Source organism: Phyllobates terribilis, unplaced genomic scaffold (assembly GCF_046119375.1).
Source record: "Phyllobates terribilis strain yellow unplaced genomic scaffold, ASM4611937v1 Scaffold_12__6_contigs__length_324123572, whole genome shotgun sequence".
NCBI lineage: Eukaryota > Metazoa > Chordata > Amphibia > Anura > Dendrobatidae > Phyllobates > Phyllobates terribilis.
Window position 1 is genome coordinate 218,458,877 of NW_027362772.1, and position 14,902 is coordinate 218,473,778.

The window sequence follows — 14,902 nt, forward strand, 5'->3', positions numbered from 1 at the left end:
TGCAAAAACGCATCAAAAACGCTACGTGTGAACATAGCCCAGGGTGTGGAGGAGTATTTTTGTTTTTGGTTATTTATTTTGCCTTATATAGAAGTCATTACCCTAGAAAGGATGTTCCTTAACATATTTCCCAGGAAAATCCATTTTGGTTTCGTTTTTGTATGTTTTATTGTGAGTCTGTAAAAGTGGAGTAATACCTCTGACAACATTGTTGACACAAGTGACCTGGGAGTCAGAAATGCTTCCAGGTGCCTTCCCCATGTAATTTGAGCACTGTTGCCATTGATTTGGGCAATTTTTAGGCCCTCTGCAGACCGCCGGGGGGGGGGGGAGCCGCCTGAACATCAAGTTTCCCATAGACTTACATTGGGCTCGTTGCTCGGGTCGAGCACCCGAGTATTCCAATGTGCTCGACCCGAGCAACGAGTACCCGAGCATTTTAGCGTTCACCCAGCACTAGTGAGGATCTCATTACCTGGTCCCCCACCGATCTGTTCAGAAAGAGCCTAAAACATATAAAAAGTTTACTTTAACTTTTTCAATCTCTATCACTTGTAGCACTGATGCGCTCTTCAATATGCTGAGATGCTTTGACACCGCTGATCCATTACTTGTATTTTCTTTTGTACTGTCAGAAATTTGTTTTCTTACATGAGTTTTTACTGGGCATGTGGTATAACCCGCATTTTGTATAGAATTTTCCCTGTGAGGAAAAAGGTATGCTGTGTGTTCATTTTTGTATGACCTAAAGCTATGTATAATCCATGCTATGTAGAAAAGAAAAAGCTCGGCACAGTCACAAAATAAAGGACTTGCAGGACTCACCCTCTGGCTAGTGGATCCGGTGGTGGTCTACTTGTAAATATAGGTATGAATAGTCCATCAGATCCAGAAAGTGGCATTCACCATCCACTTATTATATATAAATCACTGTTAAAAATACTTAAACCTCTAGAAGCGCATATTACAGCGCGAAACGACCGTCATCTTCACGAATCCCACTAACTCCACAGTTATGCATTTTTAACGGTGATTTGTAATAACAGCTTTTTTATAGATGGTGGATGCCACTCTTTTGGATCAGATAAAACTATAGTATTTTTCAGACCATAAGACGCACTTTTTTCGCCAAAATTTTGGGAGGAAAATGGGGGTGTGTGTCTTATGGTTCGAACGTAGAGCTTACCGGGGAGTTGCGTGGTGGTGGAGCGGGATCGCAGAGTCCCTCCCTCCTTCAGGAACCCGGAGGCTGCAGCAGAAGCGGTGAGATGCTACGAGGCCGGTGTCAGCAGTCAGGCAGAGCGGAGTGCATTGCTTTTCCTGAAGCTGTGATCTACAGGGAAATGGCCGCCCGAGCCAGCACATGTGCAGAGTGGGATCTCGGCTTCCATTTCCCTGAGGCCAATGGCTTCAGGAAAGTGGCTGTGGCTGCCGGAAAAGTAATGCACTCCGCTCTGCCTGACTGCCGAAACCAGCCCTGCAGCATCTCACCGCTTGTGCTGCCGCCGCCAAGTCCCTGAGGGAAGGACCCAGCTCCCTGCGATCCCACTCAACCACCACCACAACCCCCCACTGCTGGGGCACCCCCTTCTCCCACCCAGGGCCCGCAGCATTCCTCCACTTCTGCCGCCGCCGTCTTCCTGAGGGACCATGCCTCCTGTGACCCCGCTCCACCGTCCCTTATGTAAGATACCTATTCATACTATAAGACGGACCCCATCTTATAAAAAATATTTTTTTCCTATTTTCCACCCCAAAATTTGGGGTACGTCTTATGGTCCGGTGCGTCTTATAGTCCAAAAAATACAGTATGTGTAATATCGCTGTTGCCAACCATATTTTTCTTGTTGTACTAAAACGGTTAAATCGACAGGGCTTGTGCACTTTCGTTTTTTGATGCACTTTTCCCCTGCGTTTCTTACCACTGAAAAAATGCAAAGTGAATGACCTTTCTGAAATCTCATGCACACGCTCGCTGCTTATTTTTTTCTTGCAGATTTGAACCATCAAAGCGTTTTTTGTTTTTTTCAAATCCGCAGCGTGTTAATTCTTTCAGCGTTTTTGCTGCGTTTTTCACCAATTCAAATGAATGGGAAAGAAACACAATATCAAATTTTACTTGTGTTTCACAGATTGTGATATGAAAAATAAAAATATTGTCAACATTTTTAAAAAAAGACATGTAAGGCTGTGTGTGCACGTTCAGTATTTGCGGCAGATTTTTGTGCATAAAAAAAACAGTGTCTTTGCAAGAAAAATGCTTTGTAAAATATGTGTGTTTTTGGTGCATTAGAAATAATTGATATCCAGCACCCCCACCAATCAGCTGGCTGTGAAGAGTGTATGAAGCGGAACCTCACTGCTCCGTTACCGTTTAGTGGCCAATCCTGGGTTCCGCAGATCGGCTCTGGAGCTGGTAGCCGCTGATCAGTGGGAGTGCATGGTGTTGGCCGCCCATCTACCTGATATTGATAAGGATCCCATCCACTGGTTAAATTGCTAGAGTCCAGCCGGCCTAGAGGTTTTCATCAGGAGTCAAAGCTCTGTTAGCCAATGGGCACACAGTGTCTTTTTCAGGCGAATTCTGCCTGAAAAAGCTCCACTAAAGTGTCCCATAAAATGAATATAATGCACAGCTATCTCAAAACGACATGTTCTGTCTTATTTCACTTCTTTTAACCTCTTCAGGGTTTGGAAACAATAACAAAATAGCCAGAGAAGCCGCCTCAGGAAAAAAACGGCTGGCGTTTTCCTGATGCCATTTGGACTGGGAATGCTCAGTGGCTGCATTGGAATGACATTGTGTGTACGTAGACTACGGGATCAATATTGATGTAAAGGATTGCTACCTCCAATAGGATGCACTAGAGACCCTGATCTCTTCCTATATGAAGCCACTGTTAGCATATTATAATTCCCAATATGCATTGCATGGCCTATAAGTCTCCTTACACCAGTTTAGAAGTCTCCTTAAGGAGAAACTTTACCCTTAAGATCAAAAAGACTCCATTGTAGAAATTTCTATAGCTAAAAAGTCAACTCTGTGAATGGGGTTGTCTCTGCGGCAAGTACTAGCATTTTTGCAAGCCCTGTTTAGTTGAATAATACAGTTACAGCTTTCAGCGAAAACAGAACGCTAAAATTTTACAAAAGCTGAAGAACAATAATCCTAAAGGTAGATTATCAATAGCATTGTAATGGAAAACCTCTATAAATCCAAAATATTAAACTCTGAATATCTCCAGTGAATTGTAGATTCAGGGGGTTAGTAAGGAAATGACTTATAAGATGTGATATGGTTGTCACATCATTGACCCATATCATTAATCAATGTAATAACCATAGCAGATCACTTACCTGCCAAAAAAACAAATCTGATCGAAATATACGGTACATTTTCTTTCTCAACATGTCATAACATATATATATTTATATTTTTATATATATATATATATATATATATATATATATATACATACAGTGCAGACCAAAAGTTTGGGCACACCTTCTCATTTAAAGATTTTTCTGTATTTTCATGACTATGAAAATTGTACATTCACACTGAAGGCATCAAAACTATGAACTAACACATGTGGAATTATATACTTAACAAAAAAGTGTGAAACAACTGAAAATATGTCTTATATTCTAGGTTCTTCAAAGTAGCCACCTTTTGCTTTGATGACTGCTTTGCACACTCTTGGCATTCTCTTGATGAGCATCAAGAGGTAGTCACCGGAAATGGTTTTCACTTCACAGGTGTGCCCTGTCAGGTTTAATAAGTGGGATTTCTTGCCTTATAAATGGGGTTGGGACCATCAGTTGTGTTGTGCAGAAGTCTGGTGGATACACAGCTGATAGTCCTACTGAATAGACTGTTAGAATTTGTATTATGGCAAGAAAAAAGCAGCTAAGTAAAGAAAAACAAGTGGCCGTCATTACTTTAAGAAATGAAGGTCAGTCAGTCCGAAAAATTGGGAAAACTTTGAAAGTGTCCCCCAAGTGCAGTTGCAAAAACCATCAAGCGCTACAAAGAAACTGGCTCACATGAGGACTGCCCCAGGAAAGGAAGACCAAGAGTCACCTCTGCTTCTGAGGATAAGTTTATTCGAGTCACCAGCCTCAGAAATCGCAGGTTAACAGCAGCTCAGATTAGAGACCAGGTCAATGCCACACAGAGTTCTAGCAGCAGACACATCTCTTCAACAACTGTTAAGAGGAGACTTTGTGCAGCAGGCCTTCATGGTAAAATAGCTGCTAGGAAACCACTGCTAAGGACAGACAACAAGCAGAAGAGACTTGTTTGGGCTAAAGAACACAAGGCATGGACATTAGACCAGTGGTAATCTGTGCTTTGGTCTGATGAGTCCAAATTTGAGATCTTTGGTTCCAACCACCGTGTCTTTGTGCGATGCAGAAAAGTTGAACAGATGGACTCTACATGCCTGGTTCCCACCGTGAAGCATGGAGGAGGAGGTGTGATGGTGTGGGGGTGCTTTGCTGGTGACACTGTTGGGGATTTATTCAAAATTGAAGGCATACTGAACCAGCATGGCTACCACAGCATCTTGCAGCTACATACTATTCCATCCAGTTTGATTTAGTTGAACCATCATTTATTTTTCAACAGGACAATGACCCCAAACACACCTCCAGGCTGTGTAAGGGCTATTTGCCCAAGAAGGAGAGTGATGGGGTGCTACGCCAGATGACCTGGCCTCCACAATCACCAGACCTGAACCCAATCGAGATGGTTTGGGGTGAGCTGGACCGCAGAGTGAAGGCAAAAGGGCCAACAAGTGCTAAGTGTAGCACCCTGAGGATTCGGCTGCTACAGGGGTATTGCACCTCAACCCAGAGGTGTGATATTCCACTCCCGGGTAAGGATGGAGTGTGGAACTGAGCTCGGTGGGCTGCATGCACTACACACATCCCATTTCCGGGGAACAGGCCGACGGTACTCCCACTTGGAAATGTGCAGGTACGACCGAGTCTGTTCCTGGCTGGAGTGGGAGGGGGGTGGTACATCCCATGTAGTGTAGGGGCAGATAGGGGGAGCAGCCTGGGTAAAGATAGGAGCTCATTGGGTGCTGGTCACCTGAGCTCACACATAGAGGGTGTATATAAGGTGGGCACCAACTAAGATCAGGGTCAGATGCAGAGGATCAGATGCAGGAAGTGAGTCAGCTGCAGGGAACAAGTCAGGAGCAGAGGAGAGAAGAAAGACCAAGACCCAGAGTGAGAGAGGAGCAGAAAAGAGAGAGACCCAGAGCACAGAAGAGAAGGACTCTGAGATCCCAACTAAAAGCACCGGGTGAAGAGTCGGCATCAGGGTACCGGAACCCAAGCTGGTGGGGGTAAAAACATTCCCCAGCCAGAGACCGGAGACCGTGGGCAGCGTCTGCCACGGTCACCCATCACATCCACCCCGAAGGCACACCACATGAAGGGTCAGGGAACCCAGGGCCAAGGGTGTCCCAACAGAAGGCCCGAGGGAGCTGGACCTAGGTGGATTACTGGTGGGGACGGCCAGAGAACGGGACAGAAGGAGAGCTCAGGGCCACGCTCCGGACTTGTTTGGGGGTTGGCTGGATCCAGGACCTGGTGGACGCAGCACGGCTCGGGTGGTCACTCGGAGCTGGAGTGACCAGTACAACATCTGCAGTAAGTAAACACCCTTAACTGCACAACCCGACTCTGTCTTCATTGCCGTCTGCACTGCACCACCACAACCCCCATCCTCTGCACCTGTCCTCCCTGAGGCTATACCCCTCCCGTTGGGGGTTATCCCACCAAGCTGCGCACCCACCATCAGCCTCAGCGGACCCTGCTGCAGCGGCGGCCACAGTGACCGCATCACAACGGGTGGCGTAGTCGACACAAAAGAACTTTAGTAACATCTGTAGAACTGCCACATCACACTGAGCTTGACGCCCTGGGCACGGGACCGGGTCACAGCCGCTCGGAGACTACAACCCCCCCCCCCCATCTGATCCGGTGCCGGGTATTCCCCTCAAAAAAAGGAATATGTCCCAGGGGGCGCGTCACTAAGCATCTCTGGAAACTCCTTCAAGATTGTTGGAAGACCATTTCCGGTGACTACCTCCAGAAGCTCATCAAGAGAATGCCAAGAGTGTGCAAAGCAGTCATCAAAGCAAAAGGTGGCTACTTTGAAGAACCTAGAATATAAGACATATTTTCAGTTGTTTCACACTTTTTTGTTAAGTATATAATTCCACATCTGTTAATTCATAGTTTTGATGCCTTCAGTGTGAATGTACTATTTTCATAGTCATGAAAATACAGAAAAATCTTTAAATGAGGTGTATCCAAACTTTTGGTCTGTACTGTATATATAGTATGATACATAATATGAAACCTCCCACAGTGCTGTCCACGCAGTATGATGCCCCAGAGTATGATTTTCCCACAATCCCCTGACATAGTATGATTCCCTAACAAAGTGTTATGCCCCCACAGTCGCCCAACAGAGTATGAGGCCTCAACAATCCCTTCCACTCACAATATGAGGCCCCCACATATAGTATGAGGCCAGACTCACTTTACATATATTAATAGGCCCAGTGTGCCTAACACAAGTAATCTCTAACAAAAAATTTAACTATTCACCTAGCCTGCACTCAGTCTCAGATGCACAGGCTGGATGGTGTAGCTGGGGGCCTACAGTTCCATCTTTCACTATATCTGCAACCTGAAAATACCAATACTGTTGAAATCAAGACACCGGGAATGGGTGTGGAGGGAATGGGTGTGGGATTTTGGCACTGAACATTCCCAAGTAATGAACCTTACAGCAACTGCATGGTCTGCCGCTATTAGAGGTACACCACTGGAATGAAGATTGTAGACTGAAGACTAGGGCAATTTAATTAGTTGTCCACTACAATAAATAATGCCCCCATCGATTTAAACATTGGAAAGAAGTGTTTTTGTAAATACCTTCCATTATCATTTGTGCCACTGGGCATCACGTGACCCCTGCTGCAGCCTCCTCTGACATGCGCTGATGTCACAACAAGTTCTGGGAACCCAGAGGCATGATCTTGTAACACGCACCCCCCTGATTGACTTGGCTGTGGGCGGCGTTTCACAGCCCAGTATCCACAGCGTACTAGCGACCAATGATAGCAGAGGAAGAAGGGAAAGCGCGCGCTGGATACTGGGCTGTGCCGTGCAGTGAAACGCTGCCCACCGCCCAGTCAATCAGGGGGTGAGTGTCACTAGGTCACACCTCTGGGAACTTGACATGACATCAGCGGGCGTAAGAGGAGGCTGCAGCAGAGGTTACGTGATGCCCAGAGAGCTGTCAGCGATAGCGCCTCTCACAGGCACAAATGACAATCGAACTTTAACTAAAGGTAACCACTAGCATGTGTTGCACTCTGGTATGTGCTTAGTACTCTTGAGTAGGAACTATGTGCTTTGTGGTGTTTGTCATCTCTAGGGAGGTATGTTGTGGTTCTGTAAGAGGGTGTGAAATAAAGTTAATAATCCCCAGTGCTGTGTGGCATTTGTACTTGAGGACTGCCATCTACTGTCCAAACGGGAACCTGCGGAACCGACCAGAAGAGGGAGAGTTTCAGTGGGACAAGTTTAGATGGAACACCGGGTCAGGTGACCTTGATGACGCAGCTCCCTGGCATAAAATGCCAGCGCCAAAACGGGAGCGGATTTGGCGCTAAGAAAAGGGACGGACAGGATGTGTGTCACAGGAGACGCAGAGGCTAGAGTGCAAGGCCGTGACAGGAAGCGTGAACCAGCGGCTTGTGGTGCGCCTGGAAGCAAAGCATGTTGCGGCGCCAGATGAGCTCCGGAATCCAGATGATATCAGACAAGCCCCAAAGACCAGACCTGCACCAGGCAAGTTCCAGAGACCAGACTACACTGATCAAGCCCCACAGACCAGACCCGTGCCGGTCAAAACCCAGAGCCCAGACGATGCCAGCAATCTATTGTTATGGAACTGGGTGGAGCAACTGAAGAGCATGCTATGCGTGTATTCTATAACCCCTGCCATACAGGCGGAGTTGGGCCTATTGACCCTGGACGGAGAGGCACAACATATGGTCATGTACCAGCCAAAGAACCATGACACCATAGATAAAATAATAAGAATTTTAGTGGACATAAACGGTGACACCACGGATCTATACAACATACCCATGCGCTTATTCCGTTCCGTCCATACAGTTGGACCCGAGGAAATCGCTATCACGACAGTAAGGAAGTGTTCCAGCAGCTCGTGCGGGTCAGCCAAATCCAGAAGTTAGCCACCTCCCAGCACCTTAGTAAGATGGTGGTGCCCCCAGAAGCTACAGTGACCTCACCATTGGAACAGACCGTATTCACTATGCCGGTGGGGGCCCATGTGTGGCTAGAAGGAGTGGATGTCCAAATTGAAACTACAGAAGGTGACAAAACAACCCCAGGACTGCTTGTTGCCCGCACCCTAGCCACGGTAAGTCAAGGATGCGTACCCATATACTGTAAAAAGTTAAGCGAAACAAGCCAGCAGTTGACCCGACAAAGGGGGGTAGCTCAAGTGTACGTGATGCCGGAAAACTTCACAGTTGCCCATGCTATAGATTTGACGTCTGTGAAGGGGGACCAGTAGAATTTGTCGATTTCCTTCAATGCCAAGGAAGATCGGTGTAAAGCCCAAAGTCAACATCATGGAGTTCTCCGTGAGACAAGTGGGGCAGGTAGAAAATTTGCTACAACGGTATCAGGGAGTGTTTGCATGAAGACGATTTTGGGTGCACCAAACCCAGACAATACGAGATGCCCAAAGGAACTACTGCTCCTATCCAAGAAAGATATCAGCAAATTCCACCTCAAATGTACCAGAAAGTGAAGTAATTACTGTCACATATGCTGCGAAATGGAGTGATATGGGAGAGCCATAGTCCCTGGGCTGTGCCTATTGTGCTAGTTTGAAAAAAGTAAGTAACATTGAGAATCTGTGTAGACTACCGACGGCTGAATGCCTGCTCCATACGGGACTCTTACACTTTGCCAAGGATTGAAGAACCTTGGGAAAGGCTAGGTACTTCTGATCTCTTGATCTAGTCAGTGGCTACTTGCAGGTTCCTGTGGCTGTGGAGGATCGGCAGAAGACTGCCTTAGTCCTCCCCATGGGGCTATTTGAGTTTAATCAGATGCCTTTTGGGTTGACAAATGCACCATGAACGTTTCAGTGCTTGATGGATAGATGCCTAGGGGACCAGAACTTTGAAGCGACCCTGATATTTCTTGATGACATCATAATTTACGCACTCACCTTTGAAGACCATCTTATTTGGTTGGAACAGCATCAAAGGCACAATCTGAAGGTCAAACCTCAGAAAAGTCACTTGTTCTCGAGGGAGACTGAATATATCTGGCACACAGTTTCCAGCGCCAAAGTCTATCCCACCACGGAGAAAGTGGCTGCAGTACAGAAATGGCCTACCCCTACAATGCTGAGAGAGGTGAGGGTGTTCCTGAGACTGGCCGGGTATTACCGAAGATTTATTTAAAAACTTTGCCAAAATTGTAGCACTGCTTAATGAGTGGGACCACAGAGGGAGAGGGACCACCGGGGGAGCAAATGGCAGCCAATCCAGCTGGGCCCCAGGCAAGAAGAAGCTTTCCAGGCTCTGGCATAGGCAGCTGCCCCCATCTTAGCCTACTCTGATTTCTCCCAGCCCTTTGTGCTGTATACCGATGGGAGCTTGTATGGGTTGGCGGCGGTGCTGGCTCAAGTGCAAGAGGGAAGCGAAAGAGTGATCGCATACGCCATCCAGTCATTGAGGGAATCCAAGAATAACCTGGACAGCTACAGTTTGTTCAAGTTGGAGTTGCTGGCACTGGTGTGGGCTATGACTGAAAAGTTTTCAGAATACCTGTCGGGGTAAGAAAAACATGTGTGGACTGATAACAATCCCCTTGCCCAATGAGGAATCCAGACCTACCCAAATTCTGAGCCACCCCAGAGATGAGTAGGTGCACATACAGCAGCCTGACCTCAAATTAGCAGAGCTGAGAAAATAGGTCACTCTGGGGCAGAAACCTGACCAAGAGGTAAGGACAGCTCTACCCGCTATCACGCTGAAGATCCTGGGCCAATGGCAGAGGCTCTTCATGAGAAACGGGTTGTTATCTCAGAGGATCCAATTATCTCAAGAATTTGATGACACATGGCAAGTGGTGGTCCCAGAAGGGTTATAGTGGTCAGCCTAGCCAAAGAAGCTCATGAGAAGAGTGCCTACCTTGGTACTGAGAAGACCTTCCGATGGTTGCAGCGGCTGGTGTGTTGGCTTCAACTATGACAAGTGGTCGAAAAGACCTGCCAAAGATGTTGCCAGTGTGAGCTAACTAAACCTCCAGAGCAGAGGGCTACTATCAAAGCTATCCAGACCTCCACACTTTGGAGGTGTTCATGGTCGACTACTTGATGATCTAGATGTCCCACAATGCCTACAAATATTTCTTGGCGATGACTGACCCCAATTCGGAACCAAACAGCAGAAGCAGTGGCTTGAGCCATCTGTCAGGACTTCATTCGTGTATATGGGTGCCCGTAGAGAATTCACTCAGACCAAAGGGCCTGCTTACAAGGAAGGGTAATAGAAGAGTTGCATCACCTCTACGGTATCAATAAATCCCAGACACACCATACCACCTCTGCAGGGGAACAGAGCTTGTGAACGCTTCATCAGAACCTTGTCTTCCTCTAATGTTTGCAACATTTGCAACAAGAAAATGAGGTGGCCCGAATTAATCTCTGAGTTGGGGTGGGTGTACAATAATTGATTCCACGCAACTACGATACACATACCATATATGCTGCTGTTCGGTTGGAGTGGTCAAGAGATTATAGAGTTGGAGCTGGATCCAGAAGACACTTATCCGGGAAGTAGCCCAACACCTGGGTCCAAGAACATAGATACTGACTTCAGACAATGAGGCGGCAGGTAGAGCAGAAGATTCGAAAAGTGGAACATTCGAATAGGTCCCCAACGCAGGAAGAGCAGCTCCAGCTGGGGGGACCATATGCTAGGATGGGCCAAATGGCCCAAGAACAAACTAGATTACCACTGTGAGGCAGTACCCTACCGAGTATTGAGGTGAGTCCACCCTGATAACCCAGTCTATGAAGTAAACAAATGTGAATAGGAAAATGACTTAAAGTGGTTCTGTCACCATAGCAATCATGGTAAAATAGGAAGTAAATGAATAACATAAAAAATGTAACAGTGCCCTCACAGAAACTGAGGCTAGCTACTTCTAGTCCAGTCCAGTAAAATACATACCCAAGATAACCTTAGTTCACAGCCTCCAGGTGTTCCAGCAGCTGAAACCTCCAGTAACCTTAAAATGTCCCTCAAAGTTTCCCATGAGGTTTCTGGGCCTTGCAGCTGCTCCTGTAATTTTCATAATCAGCAGGGGGAAAGCCAACAGCTGGGGGCTGATGTTAATATTCTGGGAAGGAGCCAATAGCCATAAAGGTTCTCAGGCTATTAACCCTCTGTCAGGGGCAACTGATCTGACAGGCGCAGCTCACTTAGTTTCATTTCTCTATTTTCAGTGGTTTGTCTGGGAAACACCCTCCTCCCTTTACCTTCCTAACTTTAAAGGCTGTGTGATTATGTGTATTCTCATTTATTACATTCCTATTAAGGTAACTGATCACTTTTAGAGCATTGAAATTTAAAAAAAAGGAAAATATAGCCAATTTTCTAGACTGTGCCTGACAGGCGCAATGCCCCTAAACTCGTTATGAAACATAATGCCCCTGACGGAGGGTTAATATCAGCTCACAGCTGTTTACTTAACCTTTACTGGTTATTATAGGGGAGACCCTCCAAAAAATGACATGGGGTGCCCCTATAATCAATAATCAGCAAAGGCTAAACAGACAGCTGTGGGCCCATATTAATAGCCTAGGAAAGGGCCATAAATATAGGCCCCCTCCCAGACTAAAAATATCAGTTCTCAGCCACCTCAGAAATGGCGCATCCATTAGATTCCAATTCTGGTGCTTAGCCTCGCTCTTCACACTTGCCCTGGTGCAGTGGCAAGTGGGATAATAGTTGTGGGGTTGATGTCAGCTTTGTAATGTCAGCTGACATCATGCCCACAGGTTAGTAATAGAGAGGCATCTGTAAGACACCCTCATTATTATCCCTATAGTCAGATTGTAATAAAGACACAGCAAGAATAAAGTCCTTTAATTGAAAGAAAGACACTTTAGTAGGAATAAACCTCCCCACCCTCTTTCACCCATTTAATCACAAAAAATAAAAATAAAAAAAGCAAACTTATACTCACCTGTCTGACGATAAGATAATCCACTGATATCCCCTGTAAAAAACAAAAAAATAATAAACCACCATATTCCCTACCTGTCTGACGAGAAGATAATTCATATAGATCCCACGACGATCCAGATGATTTGGATAGCTGTCACATCAGTGATGCAACCGCTATCCACGCCAGCCAGCCCACACTGAAACAGGAGCGTAATAATGCTCCTGCAGTGTGTAATGCTGAGCTGTTGAGAGAAAGGTCACCGGAGTTCATAGCTGATGAACCCCGGTCACCTCACTTATGGCACCACTCGCTGCATGTGAACTTTTTCATGCAGCGAGCAGTGCCATAACTGAGGTGCCCGGGGTTCATCAGCTCTGAACTCTAGTGACCTTTCTCACTGGAGTGCTACACACTATAGGAGCGTGATTACGCTCCTGTCTCAGTGTGAGCGGGCTGGCTTTGATAGCTGCCTCATCACTGATGTGACCACTATAAAAATCAGTTGGATCGTTGTGGGACAGATATGGATTGTCTTCTCGTCGGACAGGTGAGGAATATGATGGTTTATTTTTTTTATTTATTTTTTTTTACAAGGGACATGGGCATCAATAGATTATTGGCGGAAAGGTGAGTATAACTTTTCTGTTTTATTTAGAATAAAAGGGTCAGTGTCTTTATTTCAATTTCTTTATTCCGGGTGGGTATTTTTTACAATCTAACTATGGGGTTAGTAATGCAGTAATGGGGGTGTTTTATAGATGCCTCTTCATTACAAACCCATGGGCTTGATGTCAGCGGCCATAAACAACTGACATCAAGCCCAAAACTATTACTCCTCTTGCCACCGCTCCAGTGCAAGTGGGAAAAGTCAGGCAAAGCGCAAGAATTGATGCATGTAATAGATGCACCTTCTCTGGGGCGGCTGTGGGCTGCTATTTTTAGGCTGGGGATGCCAAATATACATGGCCACTTCCCAGTCTGAGAATACCAGCCCCCAGCTGTCCGCTTTAGCTTGGCTGTTTGGGGGGGAAATCCTACACCGTTTTTTTTAATTATTTATTTAAATATTTTTTAAAAAAAAAAAAGACGGTGTGGGACCCCTCTATTCTTGATAATCAGCCATGATAAAGCTGACAGCTTGGTGCTGCGCTGGTTGGCAAAAATAGAGGGACTGCAAGTCTTTTTTTTTTATGCATTTTTTCATTGCACAGGCGACGGCTAGTGAATACTCCCATCATCATACACCTGCTATGAGTGAGAGCAGGCGTAGGATGATGAGGGTAATACTCTCATCAGTCGATGTCTGTGATCAGCGGTAACCTTTTTGTCATCTATGTGACAGTGTGGGAACCGCTGCACTCGGACCTGCAGCAATGAACTTATCGCCAATTAGGGCTGGTGTTTCTTGTGCTGTCACACAAGAGTCCGTGTTCGGAGTCCAGGCACGAACACTAGGTGTTCGATACAGACCCTGAACTTTAGTGTTCGGATTCACTCATCTCTATTCATTGTATACCTGATATTGTATATTTCATGCTGTAATTACCCTGTTCTGCATTATTTACTGTTGCTATTGTTACTGCTATTTCCTCTCATGTTAGGGACATAAACAGTTCCTTTGGTTACTTCCACCTTGTCCCTGTGTGCGCGTTGTATACGGTCACTTGCTTACACTTAACCGTATTAGTCAGCGCTGCTGGCGAAGCATCTAGTTCTGCACTGAAGTATTTTGTGCTTTATTCCAACCATGTTAAAATCCATATATAGAGCCCATATAGTTAGCCTAACCAATGCACATATGAAGCCTGTGTATACATCTTAGCTAGCGCGTTTTGGATGGCTTATGCAGCATACAAAAGGTGTACCCTGCCTGAAAAGCTTAGTAAAACACAATGCAAAATCTATGTCAATGATTACGCTACTCGGCTGTTGAATCCGCCTACTAAGTGGTGTATTTGGAGCCCCGATCTCGTGTTCAGTACAGAAAGTGAAACCACATTGTAGACTGTTACAGAAATACATACATATTAATAAGGGAAACTTCTAGAGCAACAAAACTCATATAGAAGAGAGTGCAGAAAAACTTATAGCAGGACAATGTCCAGAACTCTGGTCATGTGACTGCACATAAGTCATAGATTACAGAAGGAATGGATGGATATCTCTCGGGTAATACTTACATGGCCGAATGTCCCAACAGGGAGGAGGGAAAAGCTCTGAGCAAACATTCCTAACCTGATGACAAGTCAGCCATGTCTGATGCACAGGAGGGACTGCAACAGCTGATCTGTCATGTGACTGCTGGTAGATCTAGGAAGAGACAAATCCTGGACTGGAATTTGCTCTGCAGCAGGGTGTAAGGTTTCAATACAAAAAGGGTAAAATGTAATGTAACCATATAATTATCTAAAAGATTCAGTACCATATTATAGTTGCTATATACACTGCTCAAAAAAATAAAGGGAACACTCAAATAACACATCCTAGCTCTGAATGAATGAAATATTCTCATTGAATACTTTGTTCTGTACAAAGTTGAATGTGCTGACAACAAAATCACACAAAAATCATCAATGGAAATCAAATT

The 14,902-nt window shown here is 45.7% G+C and overlaps 1 protein-coding gene across 1 annotated transcript in view; it reads right to left on the reverse strand.

Annotated features, from left to right (window-relative positions):
* Nucleotides 1-14,618, reverse strand: part of TREH (trehalase) — a 54,462-nt gene extending 39,844 nt beyond the window's left edge. The window contains exon 1 of the mRNA XM_073656663.1: nucleotides 14,496-14,618. Within this exon, the coding sequence (XP_073512764.1) occupies nucleotides 14,496-14,497 (2 nt within the window). The 5' untranslated portion in view covers nucleotides 14,498-14,618. The remainder of the gene's footprint in view (nucleotides 1-14,495) is intronic.
* Nucleotides 14,619-14,902: the final 284 nt, after the last annotated feature.